The sequence below is a fragment of the Capra hircus genome, chromosome 23 (assembly GCF_001704415.2).
Source record: "Capra hircus breed San Clemente chromosome 23, ASM170441v1, whole genome shotgun sequence".
NCBI lineage: Eukaryota > Metazoa > Chordata > Mammalia > Artiodactyla > Bovidae > Capra > Capra hircus.
This window is the reverse complement of record NC_030830.1, coordinates 44,548,743-44,576,225: the sequence shown is the minus strand read 5'-3', so window position 1 is coordinate 44,576,225 and position 27,483 is coordinate 44,548,743. Positions and strand designations below refer to the sequence as shown.

Sequence of the window (27,483 nt, the reverse complement as noted above, 5' to 3'; positions counted from 1 at the left end):
AAGTAGTTCTAGGAAACCCTCTAGTGTATCATAACTACAACTTGGGTATGAGGAATGTTAATAAAATGCTTTGCACTGATGCTTTTAGAATTAAGAATGATTTAGCAGTAATTATTCAGCTTCAGCCAGGTCTCTTAAACTCTCCAGGAAATTTGAATTGTTGCCATCCTATTCTCCAGTGTTCATTTGACCATTTCACAATTTTTGAAACTCATCAAACTTGGTTAGAAAGACCAGAAAAAGAAATATTCATAAAACATCATGCTAAAAATTGTTGATGTGGGCATACACATTCACTGAGTTTTGATAAAGGTCTAGAGGTATTTTATTAATCAGGTGGCCTTAAATTTAAGTTTAATTTGAAAGTAGAAGTTGTGAGGAAGGGCAACTTAAAGAAGGAAAAGAAATTTGAATTTTCATAGAATGACCCAGTGAAATAACATTTGTTTTTTAAAAAAGGGGATGATTATACTAATAACTGTGAAGAAGGCTGAGCACCAAAGAATTGATGCGTTTGAACTATGGTGTTGGAGAAGACTCTTGAGGGTCCCTTGGACTGCAAGGAAATCCAACCAGTCCATTCTGAAGGAGATCAACCCTGGGATTTCTTTGGAAGGAATGATGCTAAAGCTGAAACTCCAGTACTTTGGATACCTCATGCGAAGAGTTGACTCATTGGAAAGACTCTGATGCTGGGAGAGATTGGGGGCAGGAGGAGAAGGGGATGACCCAGGATGAGATGGCTGGATGGCATCACTGACTCGATGGACGTGAGTCTGAGTGAACTCCGGGAGATGGTGATGGACAGGGAGGCCTGGCGTGCTGCGATTCATGGGGTTGCAAAGAGTCGGACACGACTGAGGACTGAACTGAAATGGACTGAACTGATGTATGTCACACATTTATTGAAGCTACAACCCTCAACCCTGTCCCATCTCCATGCCACTGCTCCCAATTTAGTTAATTAGCTTAGAGTAGAAACACTGAAACCAGGTAAGAGGTTTTTTGTTTTGTTTTGTTTTCTTGCTTCCCAGGTGGTACGAGTGGTAAAGAACCCTCCAGCCAATGCAGGAGACATAAGAGATGCAGTTCAATCCCTGGGTCGGGAAGATCCCCTGAGAGAGAGCATGGCAACCCCCTCCAGTATTCTTGCCTGGAGAATCCCATCGACAGAGGAGGCTGACAGGCTACAGTGCATAGGGCCTCAAAGAGTCTGACATGACTCAAGCAACTTAGCATGCATGCATGCAAATAAGTCAATGCATTGTCTTCTTTTCCATGATGGCTGGGTGTTTGCATTATTGTCTCACATGCTCTGTGAGTATCAATCTGCTATTAGCCATACCCAGGAATTTTGTGACATATTTTCTAGTAACCTGGAGAAGGCAATGGCACTCCACTCCAGTACTCTTGCCTGGAAAATCCCATGGATGGAGGAGCCTGGTGGGCTACACAGTCCATGGGGTTGGCTAGGAGTCAGACACGACTGAGCGACTTCACTTTCACTTTTCACTTTCATGCATTGGAGAAGGAAATGGCAACCCACTCCAGTGTTCTTGCCTGGAGAATCCCAGGGATGGGGAGCCTGGTGGGCTGCCATCTATGGGGTTGCACAGAGTTGGACATGACTGAAGTGACTTAGCAGCAGCAGCTGGCCATTAAAAAGTTTTAAAGTAAGAAAAAGACAAAACAAATAGGGTTGGCTGTTCATCTTAGAAAACATTTAGAATAGAAAATTTGTGTTTTGGATACAATTTTTTAAAATTGTATCTATTACAAATATTTTCCTCCGCTGGGTGGCTTCTACTTTTATTATATTTGTATAATCAACATTTATATTTTTTTCTTCAATTACTTAAGAAGCTGAAGCAAACAAACCACCATGCTTCTATTACACCCAATGAAGTTTTAAAAATGGTGTATGTCATCTAATACCCAGTCCACGTTCAGTTTTCTCTGTCTCAAAAATATGTAGTTTGTTGTTTCAATCAGGATTCCAACAAAGGCCACAATTACATTTAATTTCTCTTTTGTTTTTATGGCACTTGTTTATTAATTGTACAAATTTCCCCTTTCACTGATTTCATCATGTTGGTGTCATTTAACTTGGTGTCATTTAAGACAGGATGGAATTTCTTACCATTGGGTAAATACAGAGACTTGAGTAGTTTCAGGTGTTCTTTTTTAATTGGTGAAAAATAATTCACAGATGGCCATGTGCTCCTATTATGTCATGTTGGGAGCAGCATGCATCTTATTCACTCTAATGGTGCTAAATAAGGTAGGGGAGTGGGTTCAGGTGCAGTCAAGCAATGCATGTGTTCTGATTTCGTGTCTAACTTTTCACCCAGTCATACTGGCAGCACTGGTGTTCTTTGCCATATTATATTATGAATATAAAGAAGGCTGAGCACTGAAGAATTGATACTTTCAAATTGTGGTGCTGGAAAAACCTCTGAGAGTTCCTTGGACTGCAAGGAGATAAAACCAGTCCATCCTAAAGGAAATCAACCCTGAATATTCATTGGAAAGACTGATGCTGAAGCTCCAATACTTTGGCCAGGTGATATGAAGAGCTCACTCACTGGAAAAGACCCTGATGCTGGGAAAGATTGAGGGCAGGAGGAGAAAGGGGTGATAGAGGCTAAGATGGTTGAATAGTATCACAGACTCAATGGGCATGAGTTTGAGCAAACTCTAGGAGAAAGTGAAGGACACGGAAGCCTGGCACACTCCAGTCCATGGGGTTGCAAAGAGCTGGACATGACTTAGTGACTGAACAACAACAACTCATTCATTAGTAGTTGCAAAATATGATTTTTCTAATTCTATTATATTCTTCTGGCATTTATTAACTGTTGCCTCATTAACTGTATTATTACTCTGAATTATTATCCATGTAGAAAAAGTAGGATGAATATTTGATTCTTTTTCTTCATTTGTATGCTAGCAATCTCCAAAGGTGGCCAATGTATGTTTTTTATTTTTATTTTTTTACTTATCATCATGAACTCATAGGTTTAGTAAACTGTTGTACATCAGTCCATTGTAGTCATTATCACTTTCAATGGTCAGATGGTCTTATCTTTAGCAAATAGGAACCCCTCAGTTTAGCTTTTGGGTCATTTTGATCTAATCCTGGCCACTCTTAAGATTTTCCTTGTTTTTAGAGTGACAAGATTCCTCTGTCTTCGGTCCCTCAGACACAGAATCTGCTATTCTCTCTAAAGAGCCTGATTTCTTTTAATGGGAAATGGTATGAGAAACCATTTTGGGGTGCTAGAGTTGCTTACTGATGATTTTCTTCATATCAGTTTGGCATTAGCTGCCTTCTTCTACCCACTTTCGTTTACCCTGGCTCCTCTTTTGTCTATGCAATTTATTTCTCTTTATTATCCTGTATTGCTTTTTAGATTTACAAATTCTTACATTTTATTTTCTAAGTTGGCATACCAGGCACATCGAGGAGCAGAACTCACAATGCATGCCTTGTTTTCCAGCACACTTTCTGGTGTATCATGGAAAAATTGGGAGATTAGGAAGTTGAAGTACAATTCAACCTGAATTAGAATTTCAAAGTTTTATTAGCTTTCCCTTTGGAAATTGATGTCTTTGCTTTTTATATGCCTTACTGTAAAAATTAGAACTGAGTTAAGAAAAAAATAAAAATTAGGCTAATATATGTTTTTTTTTTCCATTTTATTTTTTATTTTTTTTAAATTTTAAAATCTTTAATTCTTACATGCGTTCCCAAACATGAACCCCCCTCCCACCTCCCTCCCCATAACACCTCTCTGGGTCATCCCCATGCACCAGCTCCAAGCATGCTGTATCCTGCATCAGACATAGACTGGCGATTCAATTCTTACATGATAGTATACATGTTAGAATGTCATTCTCCCAAATCATCCCACCCTCTCCCTCTCCCTCTGAGTCCAAAAGTCCATTATACACATCTGTGTCTCTTTCCCTGTCTTGCATACAGGGTCGTCATTGCCATCTTCCTAAATTCCATATATATGTGTTAGTATACTGTATTGGTGTTTTTCTTTCTGGCTTACTTCACTCTGTATAATCGGCTCCAGTTTCATCCATCTCATCAGAACTGATTCAAATGAATTCTTTTTAATGGCTGAGTAATACTCCATTGTGTATATGTACCACAGCTTTCTTATCCATTCATCTGCTGATGGACATCTAGGTTGTTTCCATGTCCTAGCTATTATAAACAGTGCTGCGATGAACATTGGGGTACATGTGTCTCTTTCAATTCTGGTTTCCTCGGTGTGTATGCCCAGCAGTGGGATTGCTGGGTCATAAGGTAGTTCTATTTGCAATTTTTAAAGGAATCTCCACGCTGTTCTCCATAGTGGCTGTACTAGTTTGCATTCCCACCAACAGTGTAAGAGGGTTCCCTTTTCTCCGCACCCTCTCCAGCATTTATTGCTTGCAGATTTTTGGATCGCAGCCATTCTGACTGGTGTGAAGTGGTACCTCATTGTGGTTTTGATTTGCATTTCTCTAATAATGAGTGATGTTGAGCATCTTTTCATGTGTTTGTTAGCCATCCGTATGTCTTCTTTGGAGAAATGTCTATTTAGTTCTTTGGCCCATTTTTTGATTGGGTCGTTTATTTTTCTGGAATTGAGCTGCAGAAGTTGCTTGTATATTTTTGAGATTAGTTGTTTGTCAGTTGCTTCATTTGCTATTATTTTCTCCCATTCAGAAGGCTGTCTTTTCACCTTGCTTATATTTTCCTTTGTTGTGCAGAAGCTTTTAATTTTAATTAGATCCCATTTGTTTATTTTTGCTTTTATTTCCAGAATTCTGGGAGGTGGATCATAGTGGATCCTGCTGTGATTTATGTCTGAGAGTGTTTTGCCTATGTTCTCCTCTAGGAGTTTTATAGTTTCTGATCTTACATTTAGATCTTTAATCCATTTTGAGTTTATTTTTGTGTGGGGTGTTAGAAAGTGATCTAGTTTCATTCTTTTACAAGTGGTTGACCAGTTTTTCCAGCACCATTTGTTAAAGAGATTGTCTTTACTCCATTGTATATTCTTGCCTCCTTTGTCAAAGATAAGGTGTCCATATGTGTGTGGATTTATCTCTGGGCTTTCTGTTTTGTTCCATTGATCTATATGTCTGTCTTTGTGCCAGTACCATACTGTCTTGATGACTGTGGCTTTGTAGTAGAGCCTGAAGTCAGGCAAGTTGATTCCTCCAGTTCCATTCTTCTTTCTCAAGATTGCTTTGGCTATTCGAGGTTTTTTGTATTTCCATACAAATCTTGAAATTATTTGTTCTAGTTCTGTGAAAAATGTTGCTGGTAGCTTGATAGGGATTGCATTGAATTTGTAAATTGCTTTGGGTAGTATACTCATTTTCACTATATTGATTCTTCCGATCCATGAACATGGTATATTTCTCCATCTATTAGTGTCCTCTTTGATTTCTTTCATCAGTGTTTTATAGTTTTCTATATATAGGTCTTTAGTTTCTTTAGGTAGATATATTCCTAAGTATTTTATTCTTTTCGTTGCAATGGTGAATGGAATTGTTTCCTTAATTTCTTTTTCTACTTTCTCATTATTCGTGTATAGGAATGCAAGGGATTTCTGTGTGTTGATTTTATATCCTGCAACTTTACTATATTCATTGATGAGCTCTAGTAATTTTCTGGTGGAGTCTTTAGGGTTTTCCATGTAGAGGATCATGTCATCTGCAAACAGTGAGAGTTTTACTTCTTCTTTTCCAATTTGGATTCCTTTTATTTCTTTTTCTGCTCTGAGTGCTGTGGCCAAAACTTCCAGAACTATGTTGAATAGTAGCGGTGAAAGTGGACACCCTTGTCTTGTTCCTGACTTCAGGGGAAATGCTTTCAATTTTTCACCACTGAGGATAATGTTTGCTGTGGGTTTGTCATAGATAGCTTTTATTATGTTGAGGTATGTTCCTTCTATTCCTGCTTTCTGGAGAGTTTTTATCATAAATGGATGTTGAATTTTGTCAAAGGCCTTCTCTGCATCTATTGAGATAATCATATGGTTTTTATTTTTCAGTTTGTTAATGTGGTGAATTACATTGATTGATTTGCGGATATTGAAGAATCCTTGCATCCCTGGGATAAAGCCCACTTGGTCATGGTGTATGATCTTTTCAATGTGTTGTTGGATTCTGATTGCTAGAATTTTGTTGAGGATTTTTGCATCTATGTTCATCAGTGATATTGGCCTGTAATAAATGCAAAAGAAACAAAAGAGACCATAGCAAAAATCAACAAAGCCAAAAGCTGGTTCTTTGAAAGGATAAATAAAATTGACAAACCATTAGCCAGACTCATCAAGAAGCAAAGAGAGAAAAATCAAATCAATAAAATTAGAAATGAAAATGGAGAGATCACAACAGACAACACAGAAATACAAAGGATCATAAGAGACTACTATCAGCAATTGTATGCCAATAAAATGGACAACGTGGAAGAAATGGACAAATTGTTAGAAAAGTACAATTTTCCAAAACTGAACCAGGAAGAGATAGAAAATCTTAACAGACCCATCACAAGCATGGAAATTGAAACTGTAATCAGAAATCTTCCAGCAAACAAAAGCCCAGGTCCAGACGGCTTCCCAGCTGAATTCTACCAAAAATTTCGAGAAGAGCTAACACCTATCCTCCTCAAACTCTTCCAGAAAATTGCAGAGGAAGGTAAACTTCCAAACTCATTCTATGAGGCCACCATCACCCTAATACCAAAACCTGACAAAGATGTCACAAAAAAAGAAAACTACAGGCCAATATCACTGATGAACATAGATGTAATATATGTTAATAAAAGAAGAATTTGAAGATAGGAAAAGGTGCTACATTTATATGCACAGCTTAAAACTACCAACAGGATCCCATGGCTTGATTTTAGTGGACTTGTCGGTACAGGCCAATAAAATACACTGTACTCCATGTTCCTTGACTATCTTTTACTGGCCTCATTTTAAATGGTTACACAGACATGTACCTTATTTCATTGCTTGAATATTTAGAAGCTGCTATGGCCAGATGGGATTTTAAACCTCCCCACCAAACTTCAGTAACTCTACCAACTTACTGCCATTCACTTTTTGTTGTACAGCTCTAATGGATGCTGTGTGATATGGCCTTGATTAATTACATATTTTGGGGAGCTTAATTTGACCTGTGAAATTCCAGAAGATATAACTTCAGTTGTGTTGTTTTAATGATTACTCACACAAACCAAACTTTACATATATCTATGAACCATTCCTAATTGTTTCACTGGTTGGCCAGCATTTTGCCATTTTCAGTTCTATCTGTCCCAGTTGATACTGCTCCCACCACCTTAGTGGCTCAGATGGCAATGCAGGAGACCTGGGTTCAGTTCCTAGGTTGGGAATATCCCCTGAGAAGGGAATGGCAAACCACTCCAATATTCCTCCTAGAGAATCCCATGGACAAGGGAGCCTGGCCAGCTACAGTTCATGGGGTCTCAAAGGGTCAGACACAACAGAGCAACTAACACTTTCCTACCATCTTAGGGCCTCCCAGGTGGTGCTAGTGGTAAAGAACCCACCTGCCAATGCAGGAGACACGAGGCATGGGTTCAGTCCCTAGAGGAGGGCATGGCAACCTACTCCAGCATTCTTGCTTGGAGAATCCTATGGACAGGGAAGGCTGATAGCCTATAGTCCATAGGATCACAAAGAGTTGGACATTACTGAAGCGACTTAGCATGCATGCCTATCACCTTGATGCTAAAAATATGGAACACAATAGGAGTGTGTGTGTGTGTGTGCGTGTGTGTGTAAAAACATGAAGTCCAGAATTTCAGTTTCCCCACCTTTTCCTGTTTTACAATTTAGTTCAAAGACAGAGCATATAAATATGTGCTTATAAATAAGCATGAGTGTTAGTGTCTCAAGAGGGGACTATTTTTAGTCTTCAAATTTATTTGATGGGTTTATGACCAAGCTTAGCAACCACATTTTGAGATGGCATTTTCCCGATAGTCCCTTGTTTTCAAAGCTTTGTTGCATTCCTGGTGCTCCTCATGCGAATTCCCATGCCTCTCCGGCCACAGACCCAGTGAGACCCATTCATTGCAAGGAGACAAGGAAGTTGCTCTCATTGTATCCGCTGCTCTCAGAAGTTGACTTACAAGTATTTATTTTGATCTTAACAAAATATTAGTGACAGTGGTAGTGGAACATAATATAACATATGTATATATATTTTAATTGGAATAGAGTTGCTTTACAACATTGTGTAAGTTTCTGCTGTACAATGAAGTGCATTAACTATATGTACACATATGTCCCTTCCCTCTGGAGCCTCCCTTCCTGCCCTTATCCCACTAGGTCGTCACAGGGCACCGAGCTGAGCTCCCTGTACTCTAAAGCAGATTGCTGCCAACTGTCTGTTTCATACATGGTAATGTGTCTATGTCTACGCTGCTCTCTCAGTTCATCCCACCCTCTCCTTCCCCGGTGTCCACAAGTCTGTTCTGTACATTTGTGTCTCTCTTCCTGCCCAGCAAACAGGTTCTCTGTACCATTTTTATAACCTTAGAAAATGGAAGAGAGATGAAAAGTAAAAGAGGATAATCATCAATTGATCTCATTTCTCGAGAGGCACCTAATGCTTAACGTTTAGAGATCTCTTTGATATTGAAAGGGGGGGGGCTGCTCTACACAATGGGAAGACCTCGCCCTAATGCACAGGAGCTGCCTACTCTCTGTGGATTCACTGTGCATTCAGGGGGAACAGTTGGAAATGAAACACACCAGCTGGGGTCCTGCTGCCTCGGTATAGCTCCTGCCCTTCCTCCCCTTCCTCCCTCACCTCTCCGTCACTAACCTTCCATCTGTCCCTGGAACAAACAGACTTGCTCCATCCACAGAAGAAGAGCTGGTCCTCAGTTTCAGGCAGGATGGCTCCTTCAATTCCTTCAAGAGTCAGCTCGCAGGGCATTCTTTCAGATGCCTTCTCTGAGGTCCGTGTTGAAAGCAGCCCTTGCTCTGCTCCTGGCCAAGTTGCCTTAGAGCATCTTCCAGTGTCTGAAACGGTCTCACTCAATCATTTATTTAGTCTCTAGTATGTAGGCACCACAAAAGCGGATTCCTTATCTAGTTTGGTCACTTCTGAATTCCCAGCACCTGAAAGAGTGTCTGTTACATAATAGGCACTTGAGAAATGTTGTTGAATGAAGATCGTAAAGCATTGTGGAGTGAGAGAATCTGAGTGTAAGTTCTGAGTCTGTTGCTTATAGAGTGTGTGTAACAGGCCAGTCATGTTCTCTAAGTCAGCCTTATAATTTCCTCAACACTTCCCAAGATTAAATGGCATAGAGTAGTCTCAAGCATTTGACACTGTAAGTTTTCCTTATCACAACAATCCTATGAGGTTATAGTATATAGATCCTCATCTCCATAGTTGAAAGGAAGATTATAAATCACCAGCTTCATGTCCTTTTTTTGAGCTTTAGAACACTGTAAGAAGGATATTGAATTATAGTGGGTTAGGGGCAGTGTTAAATCTATACTCTGGATTGCTTGGTGGATAGTTAGCCTAGTATATATTTTCTATTAGCAGGAGAGCTCAGTTTAAATTCCTATATGCTATTAAAAGTAATTTCCCCCTTTATCCTTATCCACGAAGAAGTTCTTTAAGTAACATTTTCCGAAACAGACTTTTTCATGTTTAAGGACAGTGTGTGCTCCTATGTTCCTTAGAGGCCTTTATTCATATGAATAATCTTAGGTGGCAAACCAAACTTACTGAAATCAGAGTCCGCCTTTTAATGAATCTCTTATTTGTGTGAATGTTAACATTTGAAGGATGCTAAGGCTGCCTGATTACTCTCTGAGTAGTCAGTTTTGAATGTAGAGAATCTGAGTTATGCTATTTAGTGTTGTTAACCTGCTTCTCTATAAGGGGATTGCATGCATGCACACTAAGTCTCCTCAGTCCTGTCCGACTCTTTGCACCTCCATGGACTGTAGCTCACCAGGCTCCTCTGTCCATGGAGATTCTCCAGGCAAGAATACTAGAGTGGGTTGCCATGTTCTCCTCCAGGGGTTCTTCCTGACTCAGGGATCTAACTCCCATCTGCAGCCCCTGCATTGCAGGCAGATTCTTCACTGCTGAACCACCAGGGAAACCCCATACAGGATTAGGAAGTGTCTTTTTTTTTTTTTAATACCAGAATTTTTAGAACTTTGGTGGACATTAGCCTATGGGAAGCTTTTTAAGTGTTTGTCCCCTTGCCCTGCAATCTGAAGCCAGTGGGTAGGGTTAAGTCATCCATATGTTTAACAAGCTCCCCCAAAAGATAGAAGAAAATGATAAAACTCAATATGCCTCAGTTTATATGCTCCATGCATAAGCATGCATGCATGCTAAGTCACTTCAGTCGTGTCCAACTCTTTGTGACCCTATGGACTGTAGCCCGCCAGGCTTCTCTGTCCATGGGATTCTCCAGGCAAGAATACTGGAGTGGGTTGCCATGTCCTCCTCCAGGATGCATAAGCATATGTCCAATTAAATAACTGTAAAATGTATTTGTTAAATATATGAGTTATGTTTCCATGGTGAAATAACATGGTGGTGGTATTTATTTAATGCCCTTTTTATATCGTCTACATTGATGGTTGTCAACTAAAATATAAAGCAATCAGACAATTCACTTTAGCCCAAGGATTCTGAAGGAATTAAATACTACATAGAAATAATGAGGATATTTTTGGTAGAGGAGCAGAATAACTTAATTTTGAGGTTTTGGGGAAGGAAGTTAGTCAATATTTATTAGTACACATTGTTGCCATAAAACAGTACATCTCGGTGATGACTCACCAGAAATGCTTCTTTCTTAATGACATTTTTTGACCTTTATAAACTCTTTGTCGAGAGGGCCAGTCTAATTTAAAAAATGATGGTGGTGATTTTGGACTCATTATTTTTCACTGAGATATAAATTGTGTCCAACAAATTTTACAGCTTTTAAGGCTATTCCAATCTATGCACTCAAGTGTCATTACTGCAAATGTAGACTATTTGTAACACCAGTGGATTAATTTGTGCTACATTCCAGCCTACTTTTCCTGTCAAAAGCAAGCTTTTCCTAACATGGCAGTTTTCTGTTTTGGGACTTCATATACCTGGAATCATGCTCTGTGTATTCTTCTGTGTTTGTCTCCTTTCATTAGATAGAATATATTTACAATTATTCATGTTGTTGAATATAATAAAAGTTTATTTTTTGTTGCTCTGTTCCATTACTTGAATAACCAACAACTTGTTTATCCACTTTCCTGTGGATGGCATTTGAGTTATTTTTAGTTTGGAACTATTATGAATAAAATTACTATAAACATTGCTAAAGTCTTTTTGTTGGCACATGTTTTCATTACTCTAGGTTATATACTTAGTGAAAGGATTGCTGGTCATAGTTTAATTTTGTAAGAAACTGAACTTAACACTTCTCTGAAGTGGTTACATCATTTTACACCCTTACTATAAATGTGTGAGTTCCAATTTCTCCACATAGACTCATAAACCTTTGATATTGTCAGTTTTTAAATTTTAGCCATTTTAGTGGGTGTGAAATGATATCTTATTGTGGTTTTAACATACACTTCTTTGGTAACTAACGATGAGACCCATGTACTATGCTTATTGACTATTTCTATATTTTGTTAATAATTTTAAAAGTTTGTTCAAGACTTTTGCTCTTTAAAAAATTGGATTGTTTTCTATTGTTGATTTCTAGGAGTTAGTCTGTGTATGAGTCATTTTGTAAGTATTTTACTCTAAATATTGACTTATTTTCTTAATTGTATCATTTAATTTTTGTGAAATCCAGTGTGAATCCACTTTTAAAATTGATAGTGGTTTCTATGTCCTAAGAAAATTCAACTAATCCAAAGATTGTGAAGCTATTCTCTTATGTTTGCTTCTAGAAAGCTTATAATTTTAGCTTCACCTTGAGATTTATACTTCATCTAAGTTTTGCATATGAAATAAGGTGGGGTCAAGATTTGATTGGGATTGTGTTGAATCTATTGATCAATTTGAGGGAGATAAAGATGTAACCAATGTTGAGTCTTTTAATCCAGGAATATAGATTTCTCCATTTATTTGATCTTTAATTTCTTTCAACAATGTATTGTATATTTTAGTGTAGAGATTGTTCACAATTTTCAATAACTTTATTTCTAGATTTATGGTGCTTTAATAGTATTGGATACTTTAATAAATTGCATATATTATATTCCCATTGTATTGTATATATATATATTTAAAAAAACTATTAACCTTGTATCCTGTGACCTTGCTAAATTTACTTACTAGTTCTACTAGAGTTTTAGTAGGTTTCAAGTTTCTACATAGATAATCATGTTGTCTGTAAATAATTGCAGTTTTAATTCTTTCTTATAGTTTTTTATACCCTTTATTTCTATTTGGAATGTGGCACTGGCTAGGATTTTCTGTACATTTTTGAGTAGAAGTGATGTGAGAATATGGCCTTAATTTTTACTAACTTGGGGGAGAATGCATTTAGTCTTTTACCACTCACTATGATCTGAGCTATAGATTTTTCATAGATGGCATTAATCAAATTGAAGAATTTTCTGCTAGTCTTAGTTTACTGAGAGTTTTATCATGAATGGGTGCTAAATTTTATTAAATAACTTTGCTGTGTAAATTGAGATGTCCATGCAAATATTTTTTACTTTCTTAGTGTTGTAAATTCAGAGAAGGCAATGGCACCCCACTCCAGTACTCTTGCCTGGAAAATCCCATGGATAGAGGAGCCTGGTGGGCTGCAGTCCATGGGGTCGCTGAGAGTCGGACATGACTGAGTGCCTTCACTTTCACTTTTCATTTTCATGCATTAGAGAAGGAAATGGCAACCCACTCCAGTGTTCTTTCCTGGAGAATCCCAGGGACAGTGGAGCCTGGTGGGCTGCCATCTATGGGGTCGCACAGAGTCGGACACGACTGAAGCGACTTAGCAGCAGCAGCAGTGTTGTAAATTACATCAGCTGAGATTTAAAATTTAAAAAAAAATTGTTTATTTTTGACTGCCCTGGGTCTTAGTTGCAGCATGCAGGGTCTTCCTTGTGGTGCACAGGTAGCTTCTGGGCTCCAGAGTGCGTGGGCTCTGTGGTTTGCAGAGCTCAGGCTCTCTAGTTGAGGCAGTGGGGTTTAGGAGTTGTGGCACACAGTCTTATTTGCCCTGCGGCATGGGGGATCCTAGTTCCTCAACCAGACATGCAACTTGTGACCCCTAGACTGGAAGGTAGAGTCCTCACAACTGGACCACCAGGAAAGTCCTGAGATTTAAACATTAAATAATCTTGCATCAGTGGGTTAAGCCTTACTTGGTCATGATCTTTTTCATGTATTGCTAGATTTTATTTGCTAATGATTCATTCTGTATTTTTACATCCTTGCCTCATGAAGGATAATGGACTATAGTTTTATCTTTTAATATCTTTGTCTAGTTTTCTGTTAGAGTTATGTTGGCCTTATACTAGAAGTTGAGGAGAGTTTTCTTTTCCTCTATTTTCATTTAATTTTGCTTCATAAAAGTATTTACTTATTTTTAAATGTTTGGTAGAAATTACTGATGAAACTATCTGGCATTGGCGTTTTATTTGTGGGAAAATTATTGAATAAAAATTCAATTTCTTTAATAATTTCAATTTAGATCAGTTTCAGTAAGTAGTGAGCTTCCCTGGTGGCTCAGCTGGTAAAGAATCCACCTGCAGTGTGAGAGACCTGCATTCGATCTCTGGATTGGAAAGATGCCCTGGAGAAGGAAAAGGCTACCCACTCCAGTATTCTGGTCTGGAGAATTCCAGGGACTGTATTGTCCATGGGGTCACAAATAGTTGGACATGACTGAGGGACTTTCACTTTCAGTCTTGAGACTTTGACCATTTCATTTGTCTTCTTACTGTCCTTTAAAGTCTGTTCAGTTCAGTTCAGTCGCTCCGTCATGTCCGACACTTTGTGACCCCATGAATCGCAGCACGCCAGGCCTCCCTGTCCATCACCAACTCCCGGAGTTCACTCAGACTCAAGTCCATCGAGTCAGTGATGCCATCCAGCCATCTCATCCTCTGTCGTCCCCTTCTCCTCCTGCCCCCAATCCCTCCCAGCATCAGAGTCTTTTCCAATGAGTCAACTCTTCGCATGAGGTGGCCAAAGTACTGGAGTTTCAGCTTTAGCATCATTCCTTCCAAAGAAATCCCAGGGCTGATCTCCTTCAGAATGGACTGGTTGGATTTCCTTGCAGTCCAAGGGACTCTCAAGAGTCTTCTCCAACACCACTGTTCAAAAGCATCAATTCTTCGGCGCTCAGCCTTCTTCACAGTCCAACTCTCACATCCATACATGACCACAGGAAAAACCATAGCCTTGATGAGATGGACCTTAGTCGACAAAGTAATGTCTCTGCTTTTGAATATACTATCTAGGTTGGTCATAAATTTTCTTCCAAGGAGTAAGTGTCTTTTAATTTTATGGCTGCAGTCACCATCTGCAGTGATTTTGGAGCCCCCCAAAATAAAGTCTGACACTGTTTCCACTGTTTCCCCATCTATTTCCCAGGAAGTGATGTCAGTTCAGTTCAGTTCAGTCGCTCAGTCGTGTCCGACTCTTTGCAACCCCATGAATCCCAGCACGCCAGGCCTCCCTGTCCATCACCATCTCCCGGAGTTCACTCAGACTCACGTCCATTGAGTCCATGATGGCATCCAGCCATCTCATCCTCTGTCGTCCCCTTCTCCTCCTGCCCCCAATCCCTCCCAGCATCAGAGTCTTATCCAATCAGTCAACGCTTCGCATGAGGTGTCCAAAGTACTGGAGCTTCAGCTTTAGCATCATTCCTTCCAAAGAAATCCCAGGGTTGATCTCCTTTAGAATGGACTGGTTGGATTTCCTTGCAGTCCGAGGGACTCTCAAGAGTCTTCTCCAACACCACAGTTCAAAAGCATCAATTTTTCGGTGCTCAGCTTTCTTCACAGCCCAACTCTCACATCTATAGATGACCACAGGAAAAACCATAGCCTTGACTAGACGGACCTTAGTCGGCAAAGTAATGTCTCTGCTTTTCAATATACTATCTATAGATTGGTCATAACTTTTCTTCCAAGGAGTAAGCATCTTTTAATTTTATGGCTGCAGTCACCATCTGCAGTGATTTTGGAGCCCCCAAAAATAAAGTCTGACACTGTTTCTACTGTTTCCCAGTCTATTTCCCATGAAGTGATGGGACCAGATGCCATGATCTTCATTTTCTGAATGTTGAGCTTTAAGCCAACTTTTTCACTCTCCACTTTCACTTTCATCAAGAGGCTTTTTAGCTCCTCTTCACTTTCATCTCTTGTTTCCATATTGACTCAGGTAATATATGTTTTCTGTCTTACTTCTTGACTATTCTTGCTATGATTTATAAGTATATTTATTTGTTAAAGAATTAACTCTTTACACATATTGTTTTTCAATTTTCTATTTCATTGATTATTCCTTTTTTAATATTTTAGGTTTAATTTGTTGTTCTTTCTTTAGCTTATTAAGGTGGAAGCTTAGATATTGATTTTTCATTTTTCTTCTTTTATGAAATACACTTTTAAAGTTAAACTTGCCCTCTTAGTAGTGGTTTAAATGCATCATAAATTTTTGATTAAAAAAAATGATCAGTTGAAATATTTTAAGATTTTCCTCTGATTTTCTTTTTAACTTCTGAATTACTTAGAAGTATATTGGTTAATTTCCAAGTATTTTGGGATTTTCTTCCCTTTTTAAAAAATTCATTAATTTTTTAAAAAAATTTACAATTGATCTGTGCTGGGCCTTTGTTGCTGCCTGTGCTTGGGCTTTCTGTAGTTGCTGTGAGAGGGGTTAGTCTCCGGTTGTGGTGCTCAGGCTTCTCATTGCGGGGACTTCTGTTGCAGAACCTGGTCTCTAGGGTGTGCGAGCCTCAGTAGCTGCACCTGTGGGCTCAGGAGTCGTGACCCACTGTCTTAGTCACCCCTCAGCACGTGGAATATTCCTGTCCCAGGGATCAAAACTGTGTCCCCTGCACTGCCAGTCAGAGTCTTAACCACTAGGCCACCAGGGAAGTCCTTTTTTCCTAATTTAATGTCATTTAGGTCAAAAAACATAATTTGTGTGGTTTCATTTCTTTGGAATTTGAGGCTTGTTTTTTTTTTCTCCAGCATATGGTCAGTTTTGGTGACTTTCATCTGTACAACAAAAGAACGTATATTCTACTGTTTTTAGGTGGAGTGTTCTTTGTCCATTAGTTGAAGTTGGTTGGTAATGTTTCTTAAACCTTTTGTACCCTTACTAGGTGGTGCTAGTGGTAAAGAACCCACCTGCCAATGGAGGTGACATAAGTGATGTGGGGTCAGTCTCTGGGTCGGGAAGACCCCCTGGAGGAGGGCATGGTAACACACTCCAGTATCTCACCTGGAGAATCCCACAAACAAGGAGCCTGGCAGGCTGCAGTTCATGGGGTTGTAAAGAATCAGACACGACTGAAGAGACTTAGCATTTATGCATGTACTCTTACAAATTTTTTTTTGTCTAATTCAATAATTACTGAGAAATGAATGTTGAAATCTCACACTTTGATATGAATTTGTCATTTTAAAAATTTCTCCCCATTTTTCTTCATGTATTCTGAAGCTTTATTATTAGATACCTACATATTTAAAATTTTATGTCTTTCTGATCCATTACCCATTTTTTACCATGAAAAATTTTTCTAAAATTCGTATTGTTTTTCCTTCGTACATCATGCATTTTTTCCTCTGGTTAGTTTTAAGAATTTACTCTTAAACTTTCAACTAATTATGATACACCTAGGTGTGACTTTGTATTTTGTTTGGGGTTTGTTTGATCTGATTGGTGGAAGGACTTGTCGACTGAAAAATTCTTGACCATTGTATTTAAAAATATTTCTTTATTCACTTTCTCCTTTCCATATGAGAAGCTAATTACCTGTGTGCTGTTAAAAATGAAGACCACTTGATACTGTCCCAGAGAGTTCAGAAGCTCTGTTGCCTGCATGACTCACTCATCTCCCCACAACTTTGAGTTTAACTTGGTTAATTTCTATTGATTTATCTTCAAGCTTACTGATCTTTTGATATATGCAAACTCACTGCGTTAGTTCTTTTTAAATATATATTTGCATTGCAAGCATCTCATTCGCATCTTTTTTTAATAGTTTGTATCCCTCTTTTGAAATTTCACATTTTTGCATATTGTTGTCCATCTTACTCATTAGATCCTTTAACATGTTTATCATCATCATTTTATTTATAAATGACCCTGCTTGGTGCTTCTGATATCGAGATCATTTCTTGTTGTTCAGTTGCTTAGTTGTGCCTGACTCTTTGGGACTCCATGGACTGCAACAGGCCAGGCTTCCCTGTTCTTCACTGTCTCCTGGAGCTTGCTCAAACTCATGTCCATTGAGTTGATGATGCCATCCAACCATCTCATCGTTTGTTATCCCCTTCTTCTCCTGCTTTCAATCTTATCCAGCATCAGGGTCTTTCCCTGTGAGTCAGTTGTTCACATCAGGTGGCCAAAGTATTGGGGCTTCAGCCTCAGCCTCAGTCCCTCCAATGAACATTCATAATTGATTTCCTTCAGGATTGTTTGGTTTGATTTTTTCCAATTCTAGCTACTCTCAAGAATCTTCTCCAATACCACAGTTCAAAAGCTTCAATTCTTCGATACTCAGCCTTCTTTGTCTCTGCATCTGCTTATATTGTTTTTCTCCTGATCAGAGTAAAATTTCTTGTTTCTTCTCATATCTTGGAAGACACTTAAGATTTCTCTCAGTTTGTCAGTATAGTTTCCACTTATTGTATTTGAGTTCTTTTCTCTCATCCTTTCTTTGCCTTTCTGCTTTTTGAGATGTGTCTCTCCACTGTAGTGAAGGCCCAGTGTGCCTTGGAAGGTCTTTTCTCAGTTCTGCTGCTTCTCCCCTAACCTTCAGCAAGATAAGGATGTGTATTTGAGGAATTCCCTGGGTACCTGGAGAAGGAGAGAGAGGGAAAGAATCTCTCTAGATTGTTTTATCCTGCTCTCAATTTTCTCTGTATTACTTGCCTATTCCATGTACCCAGATAAGGCTCATGGGGAAAATTGCTGACTGAGGGCATCCTTGCTCTGTGGCTCGGGCCCCTCAGAATTCTAGGCTGTCACACTAACTTTGGGTTCTTCTATACTGTGGCAAATGCTTCTTCCTCCTGGAATGAAAGGAGTTCTGTCCTTTTGGAATTCAGCTCATTTAGGTTTCTATAAACCCTGTTTTTTCTGCTGGGTTTTAAAATCCTATAGTTTATCTGGCATGTTCTCATTGTTGGGAGTGACGGTCTTTGGCAATGATACACACTTTAACCAGGAGTGAAGTCCCAGGACTAACTTAGAAAACATGCTTAAGTCACATAGCTGAATGTTGATGAGTTAAATAAAATAGGTCTTAATGTTTATAATTATTACAGCCATTAAAAAATGAAATCCCATCATTCAGTTTTATCATATAGACTTTTTTAAAAAATCCAGATTCCCTTTGCGTGTTTCTTAAATGCAAATCCACATTTAAAAGAAGGATATGTGTTGCCCTTGAGAGTCCCTTGGACTGCAAGGAGATCCAACCAGTTCATTCCAAAGGAGATCTCCTGGGTGTTCATTGGAAGGACTGAGGCTGAAGCTGAAGCTCCAATACTTTGGCCACCTGATGTGAAGAGCTGACTCATTGGAAAAGACCCTGATTCTGGGAGGGATTGGGGGCAGGAGGAGAAGGGGACGACAGAGGATGAGATGGCTGAATGGCATCACCAACTCAATGGACATGAGTTTGGGTGAACTCTGGGAGTTGATGATGGACAGGGAGGCCTAGTGTGCTGCAGTTCATGGGGTCTCAAAGAGTTGGACATGACTGAGCGACTGAACTGAACTGAACTGACTGATGTGTTGCCCCTGAGATAATAGAAAGAACATGATAGGGCTCTACAGGCTATGTTAAAAGAGGGGATTCTAGTAAGTATTTTGAGCAAAGCATAAAGTTTTAGAGAAGTTTTTGCTTCCCCAAGATGATTATGAATTAAAAAATTTATCATGTTCTTCCTTAGCTCTGATTTATTGTCTTTCATTAATATAGATAAAATGTGGCTATTTGGACACATAAGTTAATTCCAAGATTAGTAAAAATTAACTGGGCTTTAACTAATATTATAGTTTCCAAATTCAAACTTATGACTGTTAGGTATTTGTCTTTATTTTTCTAATATATTTAACTTTCTTTTTTCCCCCCTCTTTATTTCTTTTTTAGGAGTCCTAAAGCAAAAACAGAAACATGGCTCACCATACTACATTTCTTTGGATAATTTCGGTCCTGCTTCTTCAGAATTCTGTGTTAGCTGAAGATGGGGAAATAAGATCAAGTAAGAATTATCAGCATTGTCTTTTTTTTTTTAAAATCAACACATTGATTGGGGAAATGAAATAGAAGGAGCCTAAGTATTGGCCTTAAGGATCTTATTCTTACTATCTTTGATGCTGTGATTGCCTGAAATAAATGAATTGCTATGTTACACGTTAACTGGGAGGAAAAGCTATCAGAAGTCATTTTAAGAAAATTCTGTGGTAATATTAACCCACCATTGTTGAGTCACTTATATAATCTTCATGATATGCAGATAAAGTACCTACTCACAGGATTGATTATCAGGACCATCCTGTGAACTTATCTCATAGAGATAACAAGATAATCTATGTAAATAACATAGGCATATAAATTCCCTTCTCCCACTGGAGAAGGGAATGGCAAGCCACTTCAGTATTCTTGCCTTGAGAACCCCATGAACAGTATGAAAAGGCAAAATGATAGGATACCAAAAGAGGAACTCCCCAGGTCATTGCTGCTGTTGCTGCTGCTAAGTCGCTTCAGTTCTGTCTGACTCTGTGTGACCCCAGAGATGGCAGCCCACCAGGCTCCCCTGTCCCTGGGATTCTCCAGGCAAGAACACTGGAGTGGGTTGCCATTTTCTTCTCCAATGCATGAATGTGAAAAGTGAAAGTGAAGTTGCTCAGTTGTGTCCGACTCTTCTCGACCCCATGGACTGCAGCCTACCAGGCTCCGCCGTTCATGGGATTAGGTGCCCAATATGCTACTGGAGATCAGTGGAGAAATAACTCCAGAAAGAATGAAGGGATGGAGCCAAAGCAAAAACAATACCCAGTTGTGGATTTCACTGGTGATAGAAGCAAGATCCGATGATGTAAAGAGCAATGTTGCATAGGAACCTGGAATGTCAGGTCCATGAATCAAGGCAAATTGGAAGTGGTCAAACAGGAGATGGCAAGAGTGAATGTTGACATTCTAGGAATAAGAGAACTAAAATGGACTGGAATGGGTGAATTTAACTCAGATGACCATTATATCTACTACTGTGGGCAGGAATCCCTCAGAAGAAATGGAGTAGCCATCATGGTCAACAAAAGAGTCCAAAATGCAGTACTTGGATGCAATCTCAAAAATGACAGAATGATCTCTGTTCGTCTCCAAGGCAAACCATTCAATATCACAGTAATCAAAGTCTATGCCCCAACCAGTAATGCTGAAGAAGCTGAAGCTGAACGGTTTTATGAAGACCTACGAGACCTTTTAGAACTAACACCCAAAAAAGATGTCCTTTCCATTATAGGGGACTGGAATGCAAAAGTAGGAAGTCAAGAAACACCTGGAGTAACAGGCAAATTTGGCCTTGGAATGCAGAATGAAGCAGGGCAAAGATTAATAGAGTTTTGCCAAGAAAATGCACTGGTCATAGCAAACACCCTCTTCCAACAACACAAGAGAAGACTCTACACATGGACATCACCAGATGGTCAACACCGAAATCAGATTGATTATATTCTTTGCAGCCAAAGATGGAGAAGCTCTATACAGTCAACAAAAACAAGACCAGGATCTGACTGTGGCTCAGATCATGAACTCCTTATTACCAAATTCAGACTCAAATTGAAGAAAGTAGGGAAAATGGCTAGACCATTCTGGTATGCCCTAAATCAAATCCGTTATGATTATACAGCAGAAGTGAGAAATAGATTTAAGGGCCTAGATCTGATAGATAGAGTGCCTGATGAACTATGGAATGAAGTTCGTGACGTTGTACAGGAGACAGGGATAAAGACCATCCCCATGGAAAAGAAATGCAAAAAAGCAAAATGGCTATCTGGGGAGGCCTTACAAATAGCTGTGAAAAGAAGAGAGGCAAAAAGCAAAGGAGAAAAGAAAGATATAAGCATCTGAATGCAGAGTTCCAGAGAATAGCAAGAAGAGGTAAGAAAGCCTTCTTCAGCGATCAATGAAAAGAAATAGAGGAAAGGAACAGAATGGGAAAGACTAGAGATCTCTTCAAGAAAATTAGAGATACTAAGGGAACATTTCATGCAAAGATGGGCTCGATAAAGGACAGAAATGGTCTGGACCTAACAGAAGCAGAACATATTAAGAAGAGGTGGCAAGAATACACAGAAGAACTGTACAAAAAAGATCTTCATGACCCAGATAATCATGATGATGTGATCACTAATCTAGAGCCAGACATCCTGGAATGTGTAGTCAAGTGGGCCTTAGAAAGCATCGCTATGAACAAAGCTAGTGGAGGTGATGGAATTCCAGTTGAGCTGTTTCAAATCCTGAAAGATGATGCTATGAAAGTGCTGCAGTCAATATGCCAGCAAATTTGGAAAACTCAGCAGTGGCCACAGGAGTGGAAAAGGTCAGTTTTCATTCCAATTCCAAAGAAAGGCAATGCCAAAGAATGCTCAAACTCCCGCACAATGGCACTCATCTCACATGCTAGTAAAGTCATGCTCAAAATTCTCCAAGCCAGGCTTCAGCAATACGTGAACCATGAACTCCCTGATGTTCAAGCTGGTTTTAGAAAAGGCAGAGGAACCAGAGACTGAATTGCCAACATCCACTGGATCATGGAAAAAGCAGGAGAGTTCCAGAAAAACATCTATTTCTGCTTTATTGACTATGCCAAAGCCTTGACTGTGTGGGTCACAATACACTGTGGAAAATTCTGAAAGAGATGGGAATACCAGACCACCTAACCTGCCTCTTGAGAAATCTATATGCAGGTCAGGAAGCAACAGTTAGAACTGGACATGGAACAACACACTGGTTCCAAATAGGAAAAGGAGTACATCAAGGCTGTATATTATCACCCTGCTTATTTAACTTTTATGCAGAGTACATAATGAAACGCTGGAGTGGAAGAAACACAGCTGGAATCAAGATTGCTGGGAGAAATATCAATAACCTCAGATATGCAGATGACACCACCCTTACGGCAGAAAGTGAAGAGGTACTCAAAAGCCTCTTGGTGAAAGTGAAAGAGGAGAGTGAAAAAGTTAGCTTAAAGCTCAACATTCAGAAAACGAAGTTCATGGCATCCGGTCCCATCACTTCTTGGGAAATAGATGGGAAACAGTGGAAACAGTGTCAAACTTTATTTTGGGGGGGCTCCAAAATCACTGCAGATGGTGACTGCAGCCATGAAATTAAAAGACGCTTACTCCTTGGAAGAAAAGTTATGACCAACCTAGATAGTATATTCAAAAGCAGAGACATTACTTTGCCAACTAAGGTCCGTCTAGTCAAGGCTATGGTTTTTCCTGTGGTCATGTATGGATGTGAGAGTTGGGCTGTGAAGAAAGCTGAGCACTGAAGAATTGATGCTTTTGAAGTGTGGTGTTGGAGAAGACTCTTAAGAGTCCCTTGGGCTGCAAGGAGATCCAACCAGTCCATTCTGAAGGAGATCAGCCCTGGGATTTCTTTGGAAGGAATGATGCTAAAGCTGAAGCTCCAGTACTTTGGCCACCTCATGCGAAGAGTTGACTCATTGGAAAAAACTCTGATGCTGGGAGGGATTGGGAGCAGGAGGAGAAGGGGAAGACCGAGGATGAGATGGCTGGATGGCATCACTAACTCGATGGACGTGAGTCTGAGTGAACTCCGGGAGATGGTGATGGACAGGGAGGCCTGACATGCTAGGATTCATGGGGTCGCAAAGAGTCGGACACGACTGAGCAACTGAAGTGAACTGAACTGAGTGATAGCTCAATGTGTTGACTCTTATTCTGATTGCCTGTAGGAAAGCTTGCATGGGAGAAGGAAAGCTGGATTTTGTTTTGTTTGTTCGCCTTGGGGCATGTGGGATCTTAGTTCCCTGACAAGAGACTGAATCTGCTCCCCTGCAGTGGGAGGTGGAGTCTTAACCATTGCACCACTAGGGAAGTCCCAAATGCTGCTAATTGTAGTTCTGCTATCCAGGTCATCTTTTACAGACATCCTAGCATTCACACTGAGGAAACCAGAGTTGAAAGAGACACATATACCCCAACGTTCATTGCAGCACTGTTTACAGTAACTAGGACATGGAAGCAACCTAGATGTCTGGCTGCAGATGAATGTATAAAGAAGTTGTGGTACATATACACAATGGAATATTACTCAGCTATAAAAAAGAACACATTTGAGTCAGTTCTAATGAAGTGGATGAAGCTGGAGCCTATTATACAGAGTGAAATAAGTGGGAAAGAGAAATAGCAATACAGTATATTAACAAATATATATGGGATTAAGAAAGACAGTGACAATGATCCTATATGCAAGGGAGCAAAAAAGTCACAGATGTAGAGAACAGACTATTGGATTATCTGGGAGAAGTCGAGGGGGGGATGATATGAGAGAAAAGCATTGAAACATGTATATTACCATATGTGAAACAGATGATTAGTGCAAGTTGGATGCCTGAAGCAGGGCACTCAAAGCCGGTGCTTTGGGACAACCCAGAGGGATGGGGTGGGGAGGGTGGTGGGAGGGGGTCCAGGTTAGTGGGGAGGTGCATGTGCTCCCATAGCTGATTTGTGTCAATGTGTGGCAGGGGCCACCACAGTGTTGTGAAGTGATTGTCCTCCAATTAAAATAAATAAATAAAAAATTTTAAAAAGTGTGTTTATATTCATATTTTAAAACTCATAAATATAAACTCTCTTTATAAATGAATTAATGTTCCTCTAACAGTAGAAAACAGGTTTGGCAACTTGACTCAATTTGACTTAAAATTTATTAAAACAATAACATTTAATGTTTGCAGAACACTTTCATAGTTCACTCCACCCAAGCATTCCATGAGGTAGACACCCTTTGTGTTTTGAGTGGGAAAAGAAATTTATAAATGGCATGGGCTTTGCACAGTGTCATACATCTGGTTAGAGCTGCAGCTCATATTTGAACCCAGCTTTTCATCTTCAGTGGGCTTCCCTGGGGGCTCAGATGGTAAAGAATCTGCCTGCTATGCAGGAAACCTGGGCTCAATCCCTGGGTCAGGAAGATCCCCTGGAGAAGGAAACAGCAACCCACTCCAGTATTCTTGCCTGAAGAATTCCATGAACAGAGGAGCCTGGGGCGGGGTGGGGCTACAGTCCATGGGATTGCAAAGAGTCAGACGTGACTAAGCGAATAACACCAACACTTTTGTCTTCAATGAATTCCTTTCCTGTGACTCTGGTGATCCAGCCTCTCTCACAAGGGGATCTCTCAGAGTGCTCTTTCATCTGTGGTTTATAAATGGCAGCACTTGGTTTCGTGTCCGTCCTCTTGGGTAATATTGCAGATATGTAATATAGGCCCCATGGCTCTGGACTGGAGTAGAAATGGCCAAGAATAACCCTGTACAAGTTTATGACCACTGAATCAAGTGATACACAAACACTCACAGTTCCAGGCACAATGCACTTCAGAGCATCAAAGAAGGGCGACCTTGAAGAGCCAGCAAACACAGCCTTCCTGTCCTGTCTCTCCCTCAAAACACCAATAAAAGCGTAACCCTGTCATCCTCATCCACCTTCCAAAGATAGCAGGAGAGCTGAGTTCCCTTGGGTTGGACAATTTGTCTCTGGGCAGAATCCCGTTTCTGCAGTACCTGCCCTGAAGTCTGGCGACAGTTCCCATGACAGGTTACTGAAAGAGTGTCCTTCACACCCCTCTGCATGGCGACACCGCCTCATCTGAGTAAAATCACACGACTTAAAATTTGTATCTCACTACCTTGGCTCACTCCCTCCTCTTCCAAATCATCATTTCCAAGGGCATGGCATCCTTGTCCTGTGGGCCATAGCAATAGTATTTTTGCTGCCTTAAGTGCAAAAGTTAGAGAAGCAGGCAGCAAGTGCAGCTCTTCCGCGCTATACTCTCTGTTGACCGCAGAATCACTGGGACAAACCAACGTGTCTACAGGGCTGGGTCTGTCTCTCACCTCCTGAACTTTGTCCTTGCTTTCCTTCTGAGTAGAATGTCCTCCTCTTGACCTAGATAAAGCTGCTTTCTGATCTCAGGGTGCCTGTCTGCTTTCCCACAGAACCACCCCTGACTTTCCACAGTTAGGTTGCCACCTCCTCCTGTATGTTCTCATTATTCTTTTCGTTTCTCTAACTAGCTTGTTGTCTGTCTTACTAGGCTGGGAGCTTTTAGAGATATCTCAGGTGTGTTTGAAGCCAGTCAGTCCCTAGAGAGCAGGTCTTCACTATAAACACACTGAAAGAATGAAATAGGGTTAAAAGCGTGTTGTATACTGTGGAAAAGAGAGTTAAGAAAGTTTTTGTTTTTTGTTCTTTTCACGTGTGTACATCTGGGTATAACTTGTACCACAGATAGTCTTTTTTCTTGATAGAACTCAAAGATGTGCTGATTTCATGTGATTCCTGGTATCTTAATAAGTCTTTATTTTTATGGAGAGCGGAATGGCTTTACCTCTTTGCACTAGACTCACTTCACACGAGGAATGTTTTACTATATAAGTGGCTGAAGATGAGTGATCAGACCTTTAAACGTTCATTCTGTGTGTAGTACACAGACGGCTGCTTTCATGATCTTGGTTCATATACATTTTCTCAACTGTATCAAGAATGTGTGTGCCTTTGCTGGCTAGGTGAGTCCTGAAGTTGGCAGAAAGTTTGTTTTTAGTTCCTTTCCCCATTCATTGGTTTATATGTATTTTTATAAATATTTCAGATTAGCATTTAACTAAACATATTTCATTGATAATGATGTTAGTGTATAGCTGAAAATGATGCATTTATTTATTGACATATTTTGTGGTTTCATTTATTCTCTGGAGAAATAGAATAAAACGTTGCTTTATAACAATACCTGCCCCTACAAAGAGATATCTAGATGTCATATTCATATGCAGCATCCATTTTTTTTGTTTTATCTATCATTTTAAAAGATTTTTTTAATTTTAATTGGAGGATAATTGCTTTACAATGTTGTGTCGGTTTCTGCCGTACGTTCACATGAGTCAGTCATAGGTATGCATGTTACCCCTCCCTCTTGAACCTCTCTGCCAACTCCCATCTCATCCCAGCCCTCTAGGTTGTCATAGGTCACCAGGTTTGAGCTCCCTGCATCATACAGCAAATTCCCACTGGTTATCTATTTGACATATGGTAATTGTAAATATAAATGTACACAAATTGTAAATGTACATATGTTCTGATGCTATTCTCTCAATCTGTCCCACCCTTTCCTTCCTCTCCTATGCCTACAAGTCTGTCCTCTATGTCAGTGTCTGCACTGAAAATGAAAGTGCAAGTTGCTAAGTCGTGTCCGACTCTTTGCGACTCCATGGACTGGCCTGCCAGGCTCCTCTGTCCATGGGATTCTCCAGGCAAGAACACTGGAGTGGGTAGCCTTTCCCTTCTCCAAGGGATCCTGCCAACCCAGGGAACAAACCCAGGTCTCCAGCACTGAAGTCAGATCTTTGCTGTCTGAGCCTCCCGGGAAGCCCTCCAGGTCTGCCATCACTGCTGCCCTGCAAACTGGGTCGTCAGCACCGTCTTTCCAGATCCCATTTATATGCATTAATATATGGCTTTTGTTTTTCTCCTTCTGACTTCACTGTGTATAATAGGCTCCAGGTTCATCCAGCTCATCAGGACTAACTCAAGTGTGTTCCTTTACATGACTGAGTAATGTTCCATTGTGTATATGTACCACAACTTCTTTATCCATTCATCTGTCAATGGACATCTAGGTTGCTTCCATGTCCTAGCTATTGGAAACAGTGCTGCAATGAACACTGGGGTACATGTGTCTTTTTCAGTTATGGTTTCCTCTGAGTATATGCCCAATAGTGTGATTGTTGGGTTATATGGCAGTTTTATTCCTAGTTTTTCAAGGAATCTCCATACTATTCTCCGTAGTGGGCTCTATCGATTTACATTCCCACCAACAATGCAAGCATCCATTTTTTAATGTCTGATTTTAAAGCTGATTCATTCATTAATCCTTAAGATAATTCAAAAATATCAACAAAAATCATAGCCTTCATTTATAAAGAATTTTCACAAGTTAAACAG

The 27,483-nt window shown here is 39.8% G+C and overlaps 1 protein-coding gene across 1 annotated transcript in view; it reads left to right on the top strand.

The window, feature by feature from the left end:
- COL21A1 (collagen type XXI alpha 1 chain) overlaps window positions 1-27,483 on the top strand; it is a 254,450-nt gene that overhangs the window by 63,150 nt on the left and 163,817 nt on the right. The window contains exon 2 of the mRNA XM_018039271.1: window positions 19,376-19,487. Coding sequence (XP_017894760.1) covers window positions 19,400-19,487 — 88 coding nt within the window. The 5' untranslated portion in view covers window positions 19,376-19,399. The remainder of the gene's footprint in view (window positions 1-19,375; window positions 19,488-27,483) is intronic.